Below are 19,393 nucleotides of genomic sequence, written 5' to 3'. Positions count from 1 at the left end.
GATTGGGGCGCCTGGGTGGCGCAGTCGGTTAAGCGTCCGACTTCAGCCAGGTCACGATCTCGCGGTCCGGGAGTTCGAGCCCCGCATCAGGCTCTGGGCTGATGGCTCGGAGCCTGGAGCCTGTTTCCGATTCTGTGTCTCCCTCTCTCTCTGCCCCTCCCCCGTTCATGCTCTGTCTCTCTCTGTCCCAAAAAAATAAATAAACGTTGAAAAAAAAAATTTTTTAAAAAAATAAAAAAAAAAAAGAAGACCCTGATTAGTTGTTTGTCAGACCTTCTTACTGTATTTTCCATGTATCTTGACTATTACATTTTCTACATTCATTTTTCTTTTTCTATACTGTATTGTAGATGATTTTTCAGATCTGTCTTCTACTCACTAACTCCCTTTCAGCTGTGTCTAATCTGCTATGTAGTCTATTCACCAAGTTTTATATTTCACTTATTAAATTTTTTTTTTCAAAGTTTATTTATTTTTGGGACAGAGAGAGACAGAGCATGAACGGGGGAGGGGCAGAGAGAGAGGGAGACACAGAATCAGAAACAGGCTCCAGGCTCTGAGCCATCAGCCCAGAGCCTGACGCGGGGCTCGAACTCACGGACCGCGAGATCGTGACCTGGCTGAAGTCGGACGCTCAACCGACTGAGCCACCCAGGCGCCCCTAAATTTTTTTATTTCTAGACATTCTATTCAGTTTTTTTTTTTCAAATCTTCTTGGTCATATTTTAGTTTCTTTCCTTAATTTATATTTTCATCCTCTCTTTTATTCTTTAAACACATGAAACATATTTTTATGCTATTTAATAACACCAATAACTAAAGTCATTTCGGGCAGGGGCTCCTGAGTGACTCATTCGGTTAAGCACCCAACTCCTGATTTCAGCTCAGGTCATGATTTCATGGTTAGTGGGATCAAGCTCCACATCAAGTTCTGCACTGATAGCGCGGAGTCTTCTTGGGATTCTCTCTCTCTCTGCTCCTCCCCTGCTCATGCACTTGCTCTCTCTCTCTCAAAATTAAATAAAATAAATTAATTAAAAAAAATTAAAAATAAAATAAAAATAAAATCTTTTCGAGCCTGACTCTGTTACATGTTTTTTCCATTGGTTCTCACTCCTGTGTTTTATGATTCTTGACTCTGAGCTCACATTCTTTAGAAAATTTTCTGTGGGAATCCTTTTGGCCTAAGGCGGAAGAGTTTTTCTTCAGAGAATTTGCTTCTGCTTCTGTTAGGAATTTCCTAGCAGAAGAGGAGGACACTGTTGTTATCCCCATTTTTATAGATGAGGAAACTGAGGCACAGAAATATGGTAGAAATTAACTGAGGTCACTTGTACTAATAGTGTTGGATTAAAGGTTCTATCATCCCAGAACCATCTCAAAATAAAATTTTAAAATGAAGTGAAATAAAATTTATGTTGAAAATATTTGGGGTCACATTCAAGCCCTATGCCCACATGAAGACCAGGTTGTGGTTGACTTCTCAATGGAGAGTTTTTTTTTTTAATCCTGTGTAAAAGTTGAAGCAAATAAATGTTCTTGCTATTTCCTTCTGTGGGATTTTTTTTGTTTTGTTTTCTCTCCCCCTACTTTCTGTCCCTTTCTCTTCCCCATTTCTCTCTTTCCTTCTTCTTTCTCTCAAGTTTATCCTTCTACTGAGGGTACTATAGCCCAGGGATAGGCAAGGTTTTTTTGTAAAGGGCCACATATTAGGTTTTGTGGACCTTATGGTCTCTGTTGTAATTATTCACCTCTGCTATTGTAGTACAAAAGTAGCCAGAGATACCATGTAAACAAATGAGCATGTCTATGTTCAAATAAAACTTTAAGTGTGGACACTGAAATTTTAATTTCACATAATTTTCACATGTCACAAAAATCTCTCTCTCTCTCTCTTTTTTTTTTTTTTTTTTTTTTTTGCTCCTTTTCAACCATTAAAAGTATTAAAACCACTGTTAGTTCACAGGCCATACAGCAACAGGAGGCTGGCCAGATTTTGCTCATGTGCCATCGTTTATTGACCCCTGATTAGCCTGTTGGAGGTCCAGTTTTATGTGGGAATCTTCTATTGGACTCCCCACCCCTGTCTTCTGTTTTCTTTTTCCCACGTAGCATTAAAATGAATTTCAGAGTTATTAGGTTTAGCAGATACCTCCAGTGGAAAGCCAGTCTGTACTCATTTACCATTTACAAAGCACAAGTCTTGCTTTGATTTTGACTCCTGTGAAATTTTCATTATTTTCCTGCTGGCTCACTTATACATTAAAACGTACACTGGGCGTCTGGATGACTCAGTCAGTTAAGTGTCTGACTCTTAGTTTCAACTCAGGTCATGATGCCATGGTTCCTGAGATCAAGCCCTGCACTGGATTCTGTGCTGATGGCCAAGGCCTGCTTGGGATTCTCTGTCCCTCTCTCTCTGCCCTTTCCCTGTTTGCACTGTCTCTATCTCTCTCAAAATAAATAAATAAACATTGAAAAAAAACCCACAACATATATTTAATATTTTATCAGTATTTTTTGCCATTTTACAGCTGGAAGGCTCAGAAATCTTGTTTTTCAGGTCTCTGAAAATAGAAGTTGATTTGTGCCTTGTGTGTATTTGTGATTTGACTGTTATTACAAGGCAGACTTGTTGGCAAGATGGTAGCTAGAAGTTTGCTTGTTTTGAAATTATATGCCTAAAGTAAGTAATTTAATTATTTGTTGAACAGTGTCCAGAAGGCACTTTCCCCAGCAAGAATTAGGCATATCACCCAGGGAAAATCCTCCAAGTGAAAGATGCAATAAAGTTCCAAAATAATGAGTAACCACCTGACATAATCTAGGCTTCTCTGGAAGGATTGACCATCTCATGGCCATACCTGAGTCATGGGAGAGCGTGTTCCATTTTTTCCTTTCCTCGCATTCAGACAATGCCCCTGAATTCTGATCATCTGACTTTATGATCTCCCTACTGATTGAAAAGGTTGACTACTCTCATAACTCTTGGGGTCTGTTAGTTTGATTGATTGATTGATTGATTGATTGATTGTAAGCTCTACACCTAATGTGGGGGGTTGAACTCACAACCCCGAGATCAAGAGTCACATGCTCTACCAACTGAGCCAGCCAGGCACCCCTGAGAGTCTGTTAGTTTTAACTATGACTGCCTTCTCCTGGAATCCTAACAATTGGAAAAACTCTTAGAGGCTCTAGTCTTCATACTTTCACCTAGTGCATGTACCCCCTTTAATTGTAGTGATAGTGGACACTCATCAACCACTTCCCCATGCCACATGCCTTGCTAAATGCTATTTACATTATTTCAGATAGCCTACCTACTACTAGCTAGTGAGGAAATTAAGATGTAGAGAAATCACTCAAGGTCACATGGCTAATAAGCAGTAGAACAGGAATTAACCATCTCTTAACCATTTATGCTGTGGTCATTCCTGCAGTATCCCTTTCATATGGTCACTTAGCTTCTGTTGTATTCCACCAATGGCTGCCCATTCATTTCTAGGTAGATCTAGTTATTGAAAAATTATTCCTTATGTCAAGCCAAAATCTATTACATGAAACAAATCACATCTTAGGTTTGCTTGAAATATCTCACCAACATGCTTGCTTTCCTCTAGACATGTTACACGTTACTCATGACCCAATGTGCAGAATATTCTGATCCACAACCTAACTGGCAACCCTAGCCTGTTACTTCCTGGACATCATGGAATTGGCTCTTTTGGTAGCTATAACACACTTCTAATCAAATTGAGTGAATAGGCCAGTTTTTTTTTTTAAACACTTATTACTATTAAAATTCATCTTTCTCATATTTTCACAGCTGGCTTTTTAAATCAGGGGGAATGATTTGATGTTCATAGCCGTTTGATAACTGTGGCATTATGGATTGCTATTCTTAGGCATCTTAACAGTCCAGCAGCTGAAATGTGATTCATTCGTGCAATGTTGAGTGTTTACTGTGTGGGGAGTGTTGAGGAGACAGTGGAGAGCAAAGTAGACGTGGTTCTCCTTATGGAGCTTAAAACCTCAAAGGACAAGACAAGTATTAAACAAGTTAATATGTAAGTGTGTAAGTTATTATGGAAGATCCATGAAGAATAAGAGCTGGGTGTTATAAGAGCAACAGCAAGGGGGCAACAGCAAGAGCAATAGCAACTTATAACAGCAAGTTATAAGAGCAACAGAACCGTTTCGAGTGTGTGGTCTGGGAAGGCCTCTCCGGGGAAGCATTAGTTAAGCTGTGAGGAACAATGGTGTGGGAGGCAGGCAGGGGTGTTCTAAGGAGCAGGAAAGCATGAGGAAAGAAAGGCCTTAAAGGTATGAGAGTGTGTAGTGTGCTCAAGGTCCTGAAAGGAGGTCAGTGTGGCCAGTGAGGGGGAAGCTGTACAAGATGATGTTGGAAAGGGGTGAAACTCCAGAGGCATTCCCATTAAATGAATGCATAATTCGAGCAAAAATATGTAAATATTTTTATTAATTTATTTTTAGTAGGCTACATGCCCAACGTGGGGCTTGAACTCACGACCCTGAGATTGAGAGTTGCATGCTCTACCAATTGAGCCAGCCAGGCACCTTGAGAGCTTGTAAATATTTTAAAGGAAAGGTGCAGGGAACTTCTCTCTTAATGCTAATGATAAAAGGTGTTAAGTAAGGTGATAAAAGGTGATAAAGACTTATCTCAGTCCTTAAAGCAACCCAAATTGTTATGCCCATTTTTATAGATGAGGAAACTGAGTAACAAGAGATGAGATTGAAATTAACCCAGGTCACTCACTAGTGGTGTTGGATTAAATAAAGACTGTAACCCAGGCAGCCTGGCTCTAGAGCCCTTCACCAACTATCCTGAGAAGCTAAGAGAGGGTGCCGGCTTAGTCTGGGGGATTGGGGAAGGCTTTGGTCACTGGCTGACCTCCGGGAGGACCAGGATGCCCTGTCCTCATGCCCTTGTATAGCAGGAGACATCCTAGCTAGGCTCAGCCTGACTTTTTGGGAGGCTAACTCTACCACCTTGGACAGGGCAGAGTGGGCAGCAGAGAACTAATCTGCCACCTCAGTTCATTGTTACAACCGTCAGCGATAAGTGGTGTGGTTGCTTGAAAATAACATTATCTGTAGCCTATGTTAGGGACAATTGCACTTTAGAAAATGCTTTCTTGTGTATTTTATCATTTGATTTTTTACAACTCTTATTTGATTCTCATAAAATTTGGTGAGACAGATAAGCCAAGAGTTAGCAACCTCACTTTGTCGATGGGGAGACAGGCTGAGAGAGGTACCAAGGACACCCAGCTGAGACCTTCTCTGCTCCAGCCCTCCTTTTGCCTCCTGTCCTTACCCACTGGGTTCTAACCGTGAGTCCTTCACACGACCAGGAGAAAGAGCGCTCCCGACACCAGCAGGAACTGGGAAAGGCTCTGGAGAGCCTAGAGAGGGAGAAAATGGAGCTGGAAATGAGGCTGACGGAACAGCAGGCAGAAACCGAGGCCATCCGGACACAGAGGGAGGAAGAGAGGGCGGAGGCAGAGAGCGCCCTCTGCCAGGTGGGAAGCTGGGGAGATGGGAGCTGTGATCCCCCTACCTCTGACCACTTCCTTTTCCACTCCCAGGAGTATTGCTGCAGGGGGGCTTCCAGAAGAGACGTACATGCCCACTTTGCTGCTTAGTGAGAAGGGGTGACCGGCGCTATTAGCTGTGGGGCCGACAGTATGCCACACTTCCTGAGGGAGGGCTGATGTTCACCACATCCTGTCAGCTTGCAAACCAGTGACAATCTTTGTACTTCCTGGTTCTTAACCAGTGGGTCCAGATCTTCTTTGGCCCTCAGCCCCCACCCCACATTCTGGAAGAACCCTTGAGCAGCTGGGCTGTGTCTGTGGCCTAGAGGGTGAGCATGGTCACCCCTGATGCAGCAAGCCCTTGCCCTCCTGCCTATCCACAGATGCAGCTCGAAACTGAGAAGGAGAGGGTGTCCCTCCTGGAGACACTGCTGCAGACGCAGAAGGAGCTGGCAGAAGCCAGCCAACAACTGGAACGCCTGAGGCAGGACATGAAGGTTCAGAAGTTAAAGGAGCAGGTATGGAGGGTGGTCCTGGGCAGAGAGGAAAGGCGGTATTGATGTGCCGCTTCAACATTGGCCAGTTCTCTGTTGCTTCTTTGCACCAGGTCCTGGGCTAGGTGCTGTCACATGACAAACATAAAGGTGAAGCACAGCAGTGAAATGACAGACATGGTCCCTGCCCTCAACGAGCTCGCATTCTGGTGGTAGAGCGGATGAAAACAAGCAGACACAGAATAAAGGAGATAATTACAGATTATGATAAGTGCCGTAAAGGAAATGGATAGGGTGAAATCATTGAGAGTGAGTCAAAGGAGGCCACTTCGCACAAGGTGGTCCGGGGGTTCACTGAGAAAGTGACATTTGAGCTGAGGCATGAAGGTTAGAAAGAGCCAACGACATGTAACAGTAGGGATGAATCCTGAAAGCATTGTGCTTCGTGTAAGAAGCCAGTCACAAGAGGCCACACAGTGTATGATTCCATTTGTAGGAAGTGTCCAGGATAAGCAAGTGTACAGAGTCAGAGAGCAGATGAGTGGTTGGAAGTAGGGATGGGGTTAGGGAGGGTACAGTCTTACTTTCTGGGATGATAAAAATGTTCTAAAATGGATTGTGGTGATAGTTGTACCACTCTGTGAATATACTGAAAACCATCGAATTGCATGCTTAAATGGGTGAATTGTATGGTATATGACCTATATCTTAGTAAAGTCTTTATTTTTTTTAATTTTTTTAACGTTTACTTATTTTTGAGAGAGAGAGAGAGACAGAGCATGAGCAAGCGAGGGTCAGAGAGAGAGGGAGACACAGAATCCGAAGCACGCTCCAGGCTCCGAGTTGTCAGCACAGAGCCCGACGCGGGGCTCGAACTCACAAACTGTGAGATCATGACCTGAGCAAAGTTGGGCGCTTAACTGACTGAGCCACCCAGGTGGCCCTCGGTAAAGCCCTTTAAAAAGAGAGAGAAGCTAGCTATTTGAAGAACTGTTTAAGCAGAGGAAATAGCCACCATAAGGGCTGTGGCATAGACAGAAAAGGGCTCGGGGAAGGGCCAGGGCAGAAAGGAGGCCCTGTGGCTCCAGCTCGACAGGCTCAGGGGCCAGTGGAAAGGTAAGCGGGAGCCCTTGGTCAGCCATGGTAGGAGCTTAGAATTTGTTCTAAGGGCAGTGGGAAACTGTTGGATGGTATTTAAAAAGAAGAGTAGGACATGATTTATTATAAATATTTTAAGAAATACTTTAGCTGCTCAGTGGAGGGGTGTGTGTGTGTGTATGTGTGTGTGTGTGCGCACACACATGCTCACATGTAGGGGGTGGTGGCCTGAAGTGGAAGTAGGGACATGCAACAGGAGGCCACTACAATGGTCTGGGTGAGGGACTGCTACCAACTGAGGGGCCCCGACCAAGAAAGCCTGGGTGAGCCAGCAGGCTTTGTGGGGGAGGAGATTCGGGAACAGGAGGTGAGGGTTGAGGTGACATTGTGGAAACAGCATGGATTGTGGCATCCTGCCTCAGCTTTTGCCAACCCAGTTGAAAAACCAGTGTTAATGTGACATGGGCTTCAAGACGCAGTCCCCAGCGTTTCCCTCTGCTCACCACGGTCTTCTCCTTTTGCAGGAGACCACCGAGCTGCTGCAGACCCAGCTCCGGGATGCTCGGCAGGAACTGGAGCAGGCAGCCCAACGGGACAGGGGTGACCTTGCTGGTCTCCGAGAAGAGTGCAGGGCCCTGCTGCAGGCCAAGACAGACCTGCAGGAGCAGGTGCCCCCTCCTATCTCCCAGCCCTGCAGCCCTTCTCCAGCGTAGCCAGCCTCTCCCGTGACTCCAGTAGGAAAGGGGAACCCTGGTCCTGCTGCCTGAGCTTGGGAAGGAGGGAAAACAGAAGGGTGCTGAGAGCTGCGCATGTGTCCTCAGAGCCCCAGGATAGTCCTCTCTCCCTGTGTTAACCACAGAACTTAGATTTTCTCCGGTGCCCATCATTCTTCCCACCCTCCCCAGAGATCCAGTATTTTTTTTCCAAAACTTTTTTTTTTTTTTTTAATTTTTTTTCAACGTTTATTTATTTTTGGGACAGAGAGAGACAGAGCATGAATGGAGGAGGGGCAGAGAGAGAGGGAGACACAGAATCGGAAACAGGCTCCAGGCTCTGAGCCATCAGCCCAGAGCCCGACGCGGGGCTCGAACTCACGCACCGCGAGATCGTGACCTGGCTGAAGTCGGACGCTTAACCGACTGCGCCACCCAGGCGCCCCCCAAAACTTTTTAATGTTTATTTATTTTTGAGAGAGAGAGAGAGAGAGAGAGAGAGCGAGCATGAACAGAGGAGGGGCAGAGAGAGAGAGAGGGAGACACAGAATCCAAAGCAGGCTCCAGGCCGAGCTGTCAGCACAGAGCCTGATATTGGACTCAAACTCATGAGAACCATGAAAGCATGACCTAGGCCAAAGTCAGATGCTTAACTGACTGAGCCACGCAGGCGCCTTGAGATACGGTATTTTTTATACCAGGTTGCTTTTCCTACTCTGATTGCTTTTCCTTTTCAGAATCCTGTATCAGCTGGTGTTCTGACTTTATTTTTTAAAAATACAATCACAATACACTTGCCCATCACTCTGCCTTTGGGTAGTTATATTCAGGCAAGATTTTAATTTGCACCTGCCTTTACACAGCAGGTGTGGGGCTAGGGGATGAGGGTGAGGCTGAACGGTACTGGGGAAGGGGCAGTAAGAATAGTGTGTAAGGCTTGGAGAAGCCCCAGAGCATGGGACATGGGCCAGTAACTAAGGTAAACCTTGAAGGACCCCGGAGCCCCAGGCGGAATGAGAAGCCTCCTCCTGCTGGCCACCCGCCCTTTGTCCTCATGCCTTTATCATCCCAGGTGGAGGACTTGAAGTCTCAGCTGGTTTCCAAGGATGACTCCCAGAGGCTGGTGGAGCAGGAGATTAAGGAGAAGCTGAGAGAGGCCCAGGAGTATAGCCAAATCCAGAAGGAGCTGGAGAGCGAGAAAGCCAGGTAGGCTTGATGGGCTGTGGAGTGGGCTTTAGCCTGTCTTGCTGCTGTGGTCACGTTGAGGTGGACAGTTCTTTGCTCAGGTAACCTAGCCTCTTGTGTCTCCAGCCCTGGACTATACAGGTAGCCATGTGGAGAGGATGTGGTTCCTGTCTTCAAGCTTACACTTCATTCACTTAGTATATATATGCTTGTGTGAATACCAGATGCTATGCCAGGGGTGGGGGATGCAGGGATAAACAAGACAGCATGGTCCCTGCCCCAGTAGAATTATAGTTTTGTGGGGGAAGACATCAATAAAATAATCCCCCAGATAAATCATTACAGATTATATTACCTGGTATGGAGGGAAGAAATAGAATGCTGAACTAGAAATGGGAGTTGAGGATATATATTTTAGATAAGATTTTAGGGAAGAGAAGGTCTTCCTCAAGGAGATTGCCTTTAATTTTGTTTTTTATGTTTATTTATTTATTTTTGAGAGAGACAGAGACAGTGTGAGTGGGGGAGGGGCAGAGAGAGAGAATCCCAAGCAGGCTTTGCGTCGTCAGCACAGAGCCTGATGCAGGGCTCGAACTCATGAATCTGAGATCATGACCCGAGCCAAAACCAAGAGTTGTTTAACTGACTGATACACCCAGGCGCCCCAGAGGTTGCATTAAAACTGATCACCAAGGGGGCGCCTGGGTGGCTCAGTCAGTTGGTCATCTGACACTCGATTTCAGCTCAGGTCATGATCTCACAGGTTATGAGATCAAACCATGTTGGGCTCTGTGTGTTGGATGTGGAGCCTGCTTAGGATTCTCTCTCTCTCTCTCTCTCTCTCTCTCTCTCGCTCTGACCCTTTCCTGCTTGCACATGTGTGCATGTGCTCTCTCTCTCCCTCAAATAAATAAATAAATAAATAAATAAATAAATAAACAAACTGATCACTGAAGATGAACTGGAGCCAGCCATGCAAAGGAGTAGGAGAGCTCTATGGTGGGAGTAGAAATCTCACAATAGCCCGGAGGTGGATCAGAACTCGGGGTATTTGGCTGGGGACTCTGGAAGCACTGTATGACCAGAGCCCAGTGAATGACGAGAGGGTGTGTGACCTGGAAAGTCTGTGTCACTCAAGACTTATGGGCCATGGCCAGAAGTTTGCATTTTATTTTAGGTTTAGTAGTAAACCACTGAAAGGTTTTAAGCAGAGAAATGGACACGATCCAGTTTACGACATATCAGAAGGGGTAGTGATGGCAGAAAACATCAGGAGTGAGATACGGCCATTCAGGCGAAGTGCAGCGTGTCTCAGTGATGCAGAAGTTTGAAAAAGAGCAGATCCTCTTGTTGATGAAACTATAGGCAGCAAGATAGTTTAAGAGGTGGGTATGGTTGTCTGGGTGAGAGATACTAAGGCTGCACCAGGGTAGAGTAGTGGAGAGGAGGAGGGAAGGGGCTCAAGGGACGTTAAGGGAGTTGGATTCCATTATATGTTATCATAGATTGGACATAGGTGGGAGGTGCAGAGGGGATGGACAGAATTGGACACGTTGAATCTGAGGTATTGCGTAGGTATTTCCGGAATCTACCAGAGAAGAATAAACTGTGCAGCTGAAGGCAAGTATATGCGTGAAGTACGTAGGAGTACTCAGTCGGTGCTCAATAAATGCTAGCTTTTATTGTTTCACTATAATTATTGTTAGTTTTTCTCTCTAATTATGAATGCTGTGTTTAGCACAGTCAGTTCTTCATTCCCTGAGAGAATGACCTTAGACCTCTGACCTCTCTTTAGCCTGATTCAGTCACTGGTGGAAAAGGAGCAGAGACTCCTTGTTTTACAAGAAGAGGACTCTGTTCGACAACAAGAGCTGAGCTCCCTGCGCCAGGACTTGCAGGAGGCCCAGGGAGGGCAGAAGGAGCTCAGCGCCCAGGTACTTCCCACGCTGGTGATGGGCCCCATTCCTTGGTGGAAGCCCACTCCTGGAGTAGAGAGGGTGACTGTTTAGGATCCTCTCATAAAGAGGGCCGTTCTCTTTTTCCATATTACAGGGTGTGCTGGGACTTCAGCCACCCTGGCAGGAGAGGCAAGTCAGAACTGGGCAGGGTGGGGGCTTGGGAACCTGGCCCAGAGTTGAGAATGGCCCCTGTGAGGAATCTGACAGCCCAAAACGTGGCGCCCAAAGGAGCAGAGCCATACAGGCCCGGTTCAAGCATGGCCACGTCTAAGTGCGCTCGGTCAGCCTGGCAAGACACAGCAGTGGAACAGGTTATTATGCAGATCAAGTGGGCAGCAGCAAGAAAACTTTGGGACTTGGTCTGCTCACTGCAGGACCCCAGACCTCGGATGCCAAGGAAAGCCAGAACCGGGATGGGAAGGGTGAGCCAGGAAGAGCTAGATGGTAGACTGGGGCAGAGAAGGACCAGGTCTGGTCATTAGTGCTGGATTTGGCTCCCAGCTCTACTGCTTCCAGGTTGTGTGAGCATCAGTTTCTTCATCCATAAAACAAGGATGATAATTCTTAACTATTATAGGAGTGTATAAAGTGTCAGGAACACAGTAAGCCCTCTATAAGTGGTAGCCATTATTATTGTGACTGGTCTTATTTAGGCTCAGCGTCAGGGTTTCAGGAAGAGCTCTGATCATAGCAGGGATCTGGCATCACTGCCAGGTGGACCAGGCCACAACCCATTTGCGTTACCCAGGCCCATGGGTCAGGAGTCAGTAGGTGGACATGCAGGTCAGATCGAGGGTAATACTCATTCCACAGCTCTCCTTGCCTGCTGGGGAGCTGAGCCTCCCAGTGCCAATCAAGATGTGCACAGGGATTGAGTGGGGTCAGGCCGGGAGGGTCTGACGAGAGGGTGTCCGCTCCCTGCTCAGAGTGACAACACTTCCTTCCTGGCAGGTGGAATTACTAAAGCAGGAGGTGAAGGAAAAGGAGGCTGACTTTCTGGCCCAGGAAGCACAACTGCTAGAGGAGCTGGAGGCATCTCGAGTAACAGAGCAGCAGCTGCGAGCTTCCTTGCGGGCCCTGGAAACCAAGGCGGCCCAAGTCCAGCTCCGGCTGCGCAGCACAGAGAACCAGCTGGTGGCCCTGGCAGCAGAGCAGCAGCCCGGGCAGCAGGCGCAAGCCCAGCTGGCCAGCCTCTGTTCTGTCCTGCAGCAGGCCCTGGGGTCTGCTTGCGAGAACAGGCCTGAGCTGCATGGCGGGGGGGACTCTGCTTCCCTCGGGGCCCCAGAGCCAGGTAAGACCACCCAAGAACTCAGGCCTGGCTCCCTGGATAAGGAAGGGGCATGTGGTTTCTTAGGCAATGTTGCAGCAAGGCTAAGGTCACAGACTCCAGAATTAATTCAATCAGAGTTTGAATCACCACTCTGCCATTTGATAGACATGTGTGCCTGGGCAAGTCGCCTATCCTTTGGGCTTGATTTTCTTTAAACTTTAAAATGAGGATGAGGAAAAATAATAAATAAATAAATAAATAAATAAATAAATAAATAAATAAATAAATAAAATGAGGATGAGGTCACAGTGCCTGGGTAGCTCAGTCGGTTAAGTGTCCGACTTCGGCTCAGGTCATGATCTTGCAATTCATGGGTTCAAGCCTCACATCGGGCTCTGTGCTGACAGCTGGGAGCCTGCAGCCTGCTTCGGATTCTGTGTCTCCCTCTCTGCCCCTCCCCCATTCACACTCTGTCTTCCTCTCTCTCAAAAATAAACAAACATTAAAATGAGGATGGGGCATCTGGGTGGCTCAGTTGGTTGAGCACCTGACTGTTGATTTCAGCTCTGGTCATGATCTCATGGTTCGTGAGATTGTGCAGAGGCTGCTTGGGATTCTGTTTCCCTCCCTCTCTCTGCTCCTCCCCCGCTCACACTCTATCTCTCAAAATAAATAAACTTATAAAATAAAATAAAATGAAATAAAATGAGGATGTTAAAAGTACATACCTCTGGGGATTTTTCTAAGGAGTTAATGAGATTATGTAGTAAAATAGGCATTTACTAAATGCTTACTTAACAAATGATAGCTAGCATTATCTAGTGCCTGCCATAGCTCCTGGCACATAGGAATGCAGAAAGTGGATGATGTAAGCACCTGCGTGTCTCAGTCAGTTAAGCATCTGACTCTTGGCTTTGGCTCAGGTCATGGTCTCATGGTTAGTGGGATTGAGCACGGCATGGCGCTCTGGGCTGACTGTAGGAGAAACCTCTCTGTCTCTTCCTCTCTCAGCAGGAATTCTCTCTCCCCACCTCTCTGCCCCTCCCCCGCTTGCACTCATGCGTGCGCATGCTCTCTCTCTCTCTCAAAATAAATAAACTTTAAAAAGTGCGTGATAAATGAACTGCTCAGAAGGGGTTCTTTGGGGGAAAGGAGGGATCGGGGGAAGGCCAAGGCCGTACGGACCAGGGGAGGTTTGGCCGTTTCCTTTCATAGTGCTGCCAAGTCAGGAGGTGTTTCCTCATTTTTTCAGACCAGAATGGAGCCAGGATTCTCTTTAAGAGAGGGCCCCTCCTGACAGCTCTGTCAGCTGAGGCCGTGGCATCTGCCCTCCACAAGCTTCACCAAGACCTGTGGAAGACCCAGCAGGCTCGGGTACGATTCTCTGCTCTTCTTCCTTGAACTCTTCCCTCCCCAGAGACTCGGTTTGAACTGTTTTATTCCCCAGATCAACTTGCGATGAGTTCCACTTCCATCACTTACTGCCTGGCAAGCACGAGCACAGAATGTGGTTTCCTGGGCCTGGGCTTCACTAGTTAACTGGGGCAAATCATGTCTGCCCCCCAGGGGTGTGAGGATCAAGTGAGTGAGGGATTTGAGTGGGCTCTGTGAGCTTGAAAAGCCTGCGCAGGTGAGGGATATTGTTTGTATCATTTTCCTCTCAGCCATGAATTATTTATTCTTGGTGCCAAGATGTCCAAGAAAAACCCAACAAATGGGGACTGCTGAAATTTGAGGTTGCCATTTATAGGAACATTGTGGGCCTAAGACTGAACCAAAAGTCCCATAAATTCCACCCCTTGGTGACCCTGTCATTCAATTAAAAAGTGAGTATGCCAGCCACTGTGAGCTGATGGTACAGAAAGGAGAACGACCAACTCTCCACCCTCAAGGAGGTCAAGGAAGCAAACTGCGTTCTAAGATAGAACTGATAGAATTGATCAGATCAATAACAGATACAAATGATGATAATGGGAGGAAGGGACAGTTTATTCCAGCTTGGAGAGGGACACAGGGAGGGAAGAAGTGACGCTTGAACTGATCTTTGAAGTAGGAGTTTGGGGAAAGGAGAGGGGACCCCAGGCTAAGACATCAGCAAGTTGCATTTCAAAAGGCACACAGAGGGTCACAGGGTGATTCTAGGCTCCAGCCAGTTGGAGCAGAGTCTGTCATCACTCCCAGGAGCGATCAGGGACTAGATTCGCAGTGGCAGACCCCACAAGGGCTGAGAGGAAGGAGGGGGCAGCTTGGGTATGGGGCTGGGATAGCTTTGTGGAAGAAGAGGCACTTGGGGGTCAGCTTCGCCCTTCCTTTCCCAGGATGACCTGAGGGAGCAGGCCCAGAAGCTGGAACAGCGTCTCACTGATACAGAGGCAGAGAAAAGTCAGGTCTGCACAGAATTACAGCATCTGCAGAGAAAGCTCTCCCAGAACCAGGAAGGTGAGAAGCTCAAGGCAGGGAGATTTGGAGGGAAGAGAGAGGAAGCACCAGAAGCCCAGAACAGGCAGCCACTCTTCACTGCTCACTAACAAATGTGAGAAAAGATACCTAGAGACATCTCCAAAGGGGTGATGACTCCTGTGGACTAGTTTTCTGCTTTGTTTGGCCTTTGTGGGCCATCCTAGAAGAAGGGATTCAGGGGGACAGATTGGATGAACTGAGAGAGGTTCCTGGCTAGGCTTCCACTTTCTCTGTCTGTGTTTAAAAACTGGCAACCTAGGGCCAGGGCTATTTGAGAACATTATAAAATTACGTATCTTTTGTCATTTATCCATATTATTTCTTTTTATCATCTCCAACTGTGTCCTCAAAATTATTAAACTTTGACAACAGAAGGATTATGGGCTTGTTTGAGAGACAGCGAAGTGGGGCGATCTGGGGAGAACATACCCCTGCCACAGCCAAGGGCTGGAAAGGGTGGGGACTACTTGGAAAGGAAAGGAAACGGAGGGTCTTGAGGGCCAAGCTCCATTGTAGAAGAGAAGAGGACAACTTAGGGAGGGAGTCTGGGTCTTGAAAGTGTCCGCAAAGGGCTTCCTGAGAGCCACACACATAGAGCTGGGTTCTGGTATCTTTTGCAGAAATGGTGGACAGCCAGCAGAGCGAGCCTAGTTTCTAGCAACCTCTCCAAACCATAGAACTGGAGACCAGCAACGATTTCCAACGTCATTGAGCTCCACCCTGTTGGGAGCCCAGGGGTGGAGAGCTGTGTGTGATCAGGATGAGGTGTATTGGGAGGGCAGTCAGGCATGTGCTCGCACTGGGCAGCAGATCCAGATGTGAGTCTGGAAGCAGCAGGGAGCCTAGACCACCAGGAGCAGCTGGAAGATGGGTGATGTCTCTATGAAACTGGATGTAATTCTCTCCTTCTTGGCCTTCTCCCCCTTTGATTCTGTGCCTCACCTTCCATCTGCCCCTATATCCCTCTTTTCCTCCACCCTCAATCATGGGCCTCGCTCTACCACCTCCCCTCTTCCCAAAGAGAAATCCAAGTGGGAAGGAAAACAGAACTCCCTTGAATGTGAGCTGACGGAACTGCATGAGACTGTGGCATCATTACAGAGTCGTCTATGGCAAGCAGAGCTGCAGGGAATAGAGGCCCAGGTGAGGCAGCCCTGGTTTGGGGTAGGGGATTTCTTTCAGGATAGTCCTTAGGGGCCAGGTCTGCAGCTCCAGACTCACCTTGGCCAGTGGCCAGACTCACTATGGCCAGTGGCCATACCTCATCCATATGTAGTGCCCAGCTTCCTTAAGCAAGGCTCTGTGTTTCCCTGTCTGTCTCTGTGGCTATGAGGGCCATTATTAAGGCCCCAGTGAATCCTCCTCCAATGAGTTTTTCCGAATTAAGGTAGAAATTTTTGTCCCTTGCCCTGAAGGGCCAGAGTCTGAGATGGCTCATTTGCCTCTAGCTTTCTCCTCTGGGCCTAGCAGAGCCCTGGAATGTGGTAGGGATGATCATTTACAGTATCAGCTTAAGGGGAATGCACAGGTTCTTTTTGTCACTCCCTGACATTACTGGTGCTGCAGAGGTAAGGCGAGGAAGGGCCTGTGCAAGGGTGACCACATCGGGGAAGTGTAGTCTAAGGTGGTTTTGCATCTTGTTTTCTAGAATGAGCGAGAGCTACTTCAGGCAGCTAAGGAGAACCTGATGGCCCAGGTGGAAAGGCTGCAGGCATCTGTGGCAGAAGCCAGGGCTGAGGCCAGTGCTGCCGGGGCCCTGGAGGAGGACTTGAGAAATGCTCGTTCGGCCCTGAAACTCAAGAGTAAGGAAGCAGAGACCGAGCGTGAGCGAGCCCAGGCTCTGCAGGAGCAGGGTGAGCTGAAGGTGGCCCATGGCAAGGCTCTGCAGGAGAATTTAGCTATCCTGGCCCAGACCCTATCCAAAAGAGAAGGGGAGGTAGAGACTTTGCGGGGAAATATCCAGGAACTGGAGAAACAACGGGAAATGCAAAAGGCTGCCTTGGAAGTCCTATCTCTGGACCTGAAGAAGAGGAACCAAGAGGTGGATGTGCAACAAGAACAGATCCAGGAGCTGGAGAAGTGCAGGTCTGTTTTAGAGCATCTGCCCATGGCCGTCCAGGAACAGGAACAGAAGCTGGCTGTGCAGAGGGAGCAGATCAAAGAGCTCGAGAAGGATCGAGAGACACAGAGGAACATCTTGGAGCATCAGCTTCTCGAACTTGAGAAGAAGGCCCAGGTGATCGAGTCCCAGAAGGGACAGATTCAGGATCTGAAGAAGCAGCTGGTTACACTGGAATGCCTGGCCCTGGAACTAGAAGAAAACCACCACAAAATGGAGTGCCAGCAAAAGGCAATCGAGGAGCTGGAGGACCAGAGGGAGGTGCAGAGGCTGGCTCTGACCCACCTTACACTGGACCTGGAGGAAAGGAGCCAGGAGCTGCAGGCACAGAGCAGCCAGATCCACGAGCTGGAGAGCCGCAGCACTCTTCTGGCCAGAGAGCTCCAGGACAAGGACCAGGAGCTGCAGTCCCAGCGAGAACAGATCGAGGAGCTGCAGAGGCAGAAGGAGCACCTGACTCAGGACCTCGAGAGGAGGGACCAGGACATGGTGCTGCAGAGAGAGAGGATTCAGGTCCTAGAGGATCAGAGGACGCTGCAGACCAAGATCCTAGAGGAGGACCTGGGACAGATCAAACTATCCTTGAGAGAGCGGGGCCGGGAGCTGGCCTCCCAGAGGCCACTGATGCAGGAGCGGGCAGAGGAAGGGAAGGGCCAGAGTAAAGCACAGCGCGGGAGCCTGGAGCACATGAAACTGATCCTGCGTGATAAGGAGAAGGAGGTGGAATGCCAGCAGGAACGTATCCAAGAACTGAAGGAGCACAAGGGCCATCTGGAGCAGCAGCTCCAGGGCCTACACAGGAAGGTGGGTGAGACCAGCCTCCTCCTGACCCAACGGGAGCAGGAGATCGTGGTCCTGCAGCGGCACCTGCAGGAAGCCAGGGAACAGGGGCAGCTGAAAGAGCAGTCACTTCAGGGTCACCTGGAAGAGACCCAGAGAGCCCTGGCTCAGAGGGACCAGGAGCTCGAGGCCCTGCAGCAGCAGCAGCAGCAGGCGCAGGGACAGGAGGAGAGCATGAAGGAAAAGGCAAGCACGCTGCAGAGAGCCCTGGAGCAAGCCCACGCAGTACTGAAAGAGCGCCAGAGGGAGCTTGAGGACCACAAGGAGCATGTGCGAAGGCTCCAGGAAGAGCTGGTGGTGGAGGGACAGAGGGTGCAGGCCCTGGAGGAGGTTCTGGGGGACCTCAGGGCTGAGTCTCGGGAACAGGAGGAGGCTCTGCTGGCCCTCCAGCAGCAGTGTGCGGAGCGTGCGCAGGAGCACGAGGTGGAGATCCGGGGCCTGAAGGACAGCCTGCTGCAGGCAGAGGCCATGCTCAAGGAGCGGGGCCGGGAGCTGGAGGCCGTGCAAGCAGATGGCCGGTCCTGCCAGCATCGGGAAGAGACAGCCCGGGCCCGGGCTGAGGCTCTGCAGGAGGCCCTCAGCGAGGCTCAGGCTACCCTGCAGGAGAAGGAGCAGCGTCTCCTTGGCCAGGCAGAATTGAGCCGCAACCTGGAGGCCAGCACAGCCACCTTGCAGGCTGCCCTGGACTCCTGCCAGGCACAAGCCCGGCAGCTGGAGGAGGCCCTGAGAAGGCGGGAAGGGGAGATCCGGGATCGGGATCTCCGACATCAGGAGGCTGTGCAGCAGCTCCAGCGGGCACTTGCCCAGAGGGATGACGAGCTGAGTCATCAGAAGAGACAGGGGCAGCTGCTAGAGCAGTCTCTGGCCCAGAGGGACCAAGAAGATCAAGGGAAGCAAGGTGCAGGGCGGGAGAGAGAAGAGGAAGAGATGAGGGGCCTCCGGGAAAGCCTAAGGGAATTGCAGCTGACTCTAGCCCAAAAGGAAGAGGAGATTCTGGGGCTGAGGGAGGCCCAGCAAAGGAAGAATCTGGAGGACTCACCACACAGCCACACAGCCTCCCCAGCGGAGGAGCCCTCTACACAATTTGATGCTTTAGGGCCCCGGCTTCAGCAAGAGCTGGAGCGACTCCAGGCAGCCCTGAGGCAGACAGAGGCCAGGGAGATTGAGTGGAGGGAGAAGGCCCAGGATTTGGCACTGTCCCTGGCCCAGAGCAAGGCTAGCGTCAGCAATCTGCAGGAGGTGGCCATGCTCCTACAAGCCTCTGTTCTGGAGCGGGACTCAGAACGCCAGAGGTTGCAGGTGAGTTCCTCCCCGGCAGTAATGGCCGGTCTGACTGAGCCCAGGGGGGCTGTCTGGCACCCTGGGCTTGTGGCACCTCAGGGTGCAAGAGACCTAAGTGGGATCCAGATTATCGTGCTGGCCTGGGGGGATATGGAGAGAATAAGCCACCCACAGTTCCTGCCCTGAGTCTAGAAGATAAGCAATTAGAATGCAATGTCTAGTTATATTTAGTGCCTCATTAGAGAAGTTTAGTATGCTCTGAGCACACTAGAGGGACACTCAGCCTTTCCCTAGTGGAAAGCTTTCCTGAAAGGCTTCCCAGTAAAAGTGGGGTTTAAGATTAGATCTGAAGGGACCAGTAAGGAATTAGCCAAGCACAGGTTGGGGGAGGAGCTTTTTGGGGAAGAAGAAAGA

General features: G+C 49.0%; 1 protein-coding gene and 1 non-coding gene across 2 annotated transcripts in view; one reads left to right on the top strand and one right to left on the bottom strand.

Annotated features, from left to right (window-relative positions):
* Nucleotides 1-19,393, top strand: part of CEP250 (centrosomal protein 250) — a 51,872-nt gene that overhangs the window by 25,630 nt on the left and 6,849 nt on the right. The window contains exons 19-28 of the mRNA XM_047068198.1: nt 5,379-5,546; nt 5,945-6,079; nt 7,678-7,821; nt 8,939-9,072; nt 10,847-10,985; nt 11,961-12,300; nt 13,532-13,653; nt 14,598-14,718; nt 15,761-15,882; nt 16,388-18,997. Coding sequence (XP_046924154.1) covers nt 5,379-5,546; nt 5,945-6,079; nt 7,678-7,821; nt 8,939-9,072; nt 10,847-10,985; nt 11,961-12,300; nt 13,532-13,653; nt 14,598-14,718; nt 15,761-15,882; nt 16,388-18,997 — 4,035 coding nt within the window. The remainder of the gene's footprint in view (nt 1-5,378; nt 5,547-5,944; nt 6,080-7,677; nt 7,822-8,938; nt 9,073-10,846; nt 10,986-11,960; nt 12,301-13,531; nt 13,654-14,597; nt 14,719-15,760; nt 15,883-16,387; nt 18,998-19,393) is intronic.
* Nucleotides 4,504-4,576, bottom strand: TRNAE-CUC (transfer RNA glutamic acid (anticodon CUC)). Its single transcript has one exon. It is a non-coding gene; the product is annotated as a tRNA-Glu (tRNA).

The sequence above is a fragment of the Lynx rufus genome, unplaced genomic scaffold (assembly GCF_022079265.1).
Source record: "Lynx rufus isolate CCGP_SWC_20201006 ecotype Redwood Valley unplaced genomic scaffold, mLynRuf1.p SCAF_8, whole genome shotgun sequence".
Classification (NCBI taxonomy): Eukaryota; Metazoa; Chordata; class Mammalia; order Carnivora; family Felidae; genus Lynx; species Lynx rufus.
Note: the sequence above shows the minus strand (reverse complement) of the source record. Positions and strands in the feature narration are given on the sequence as shown.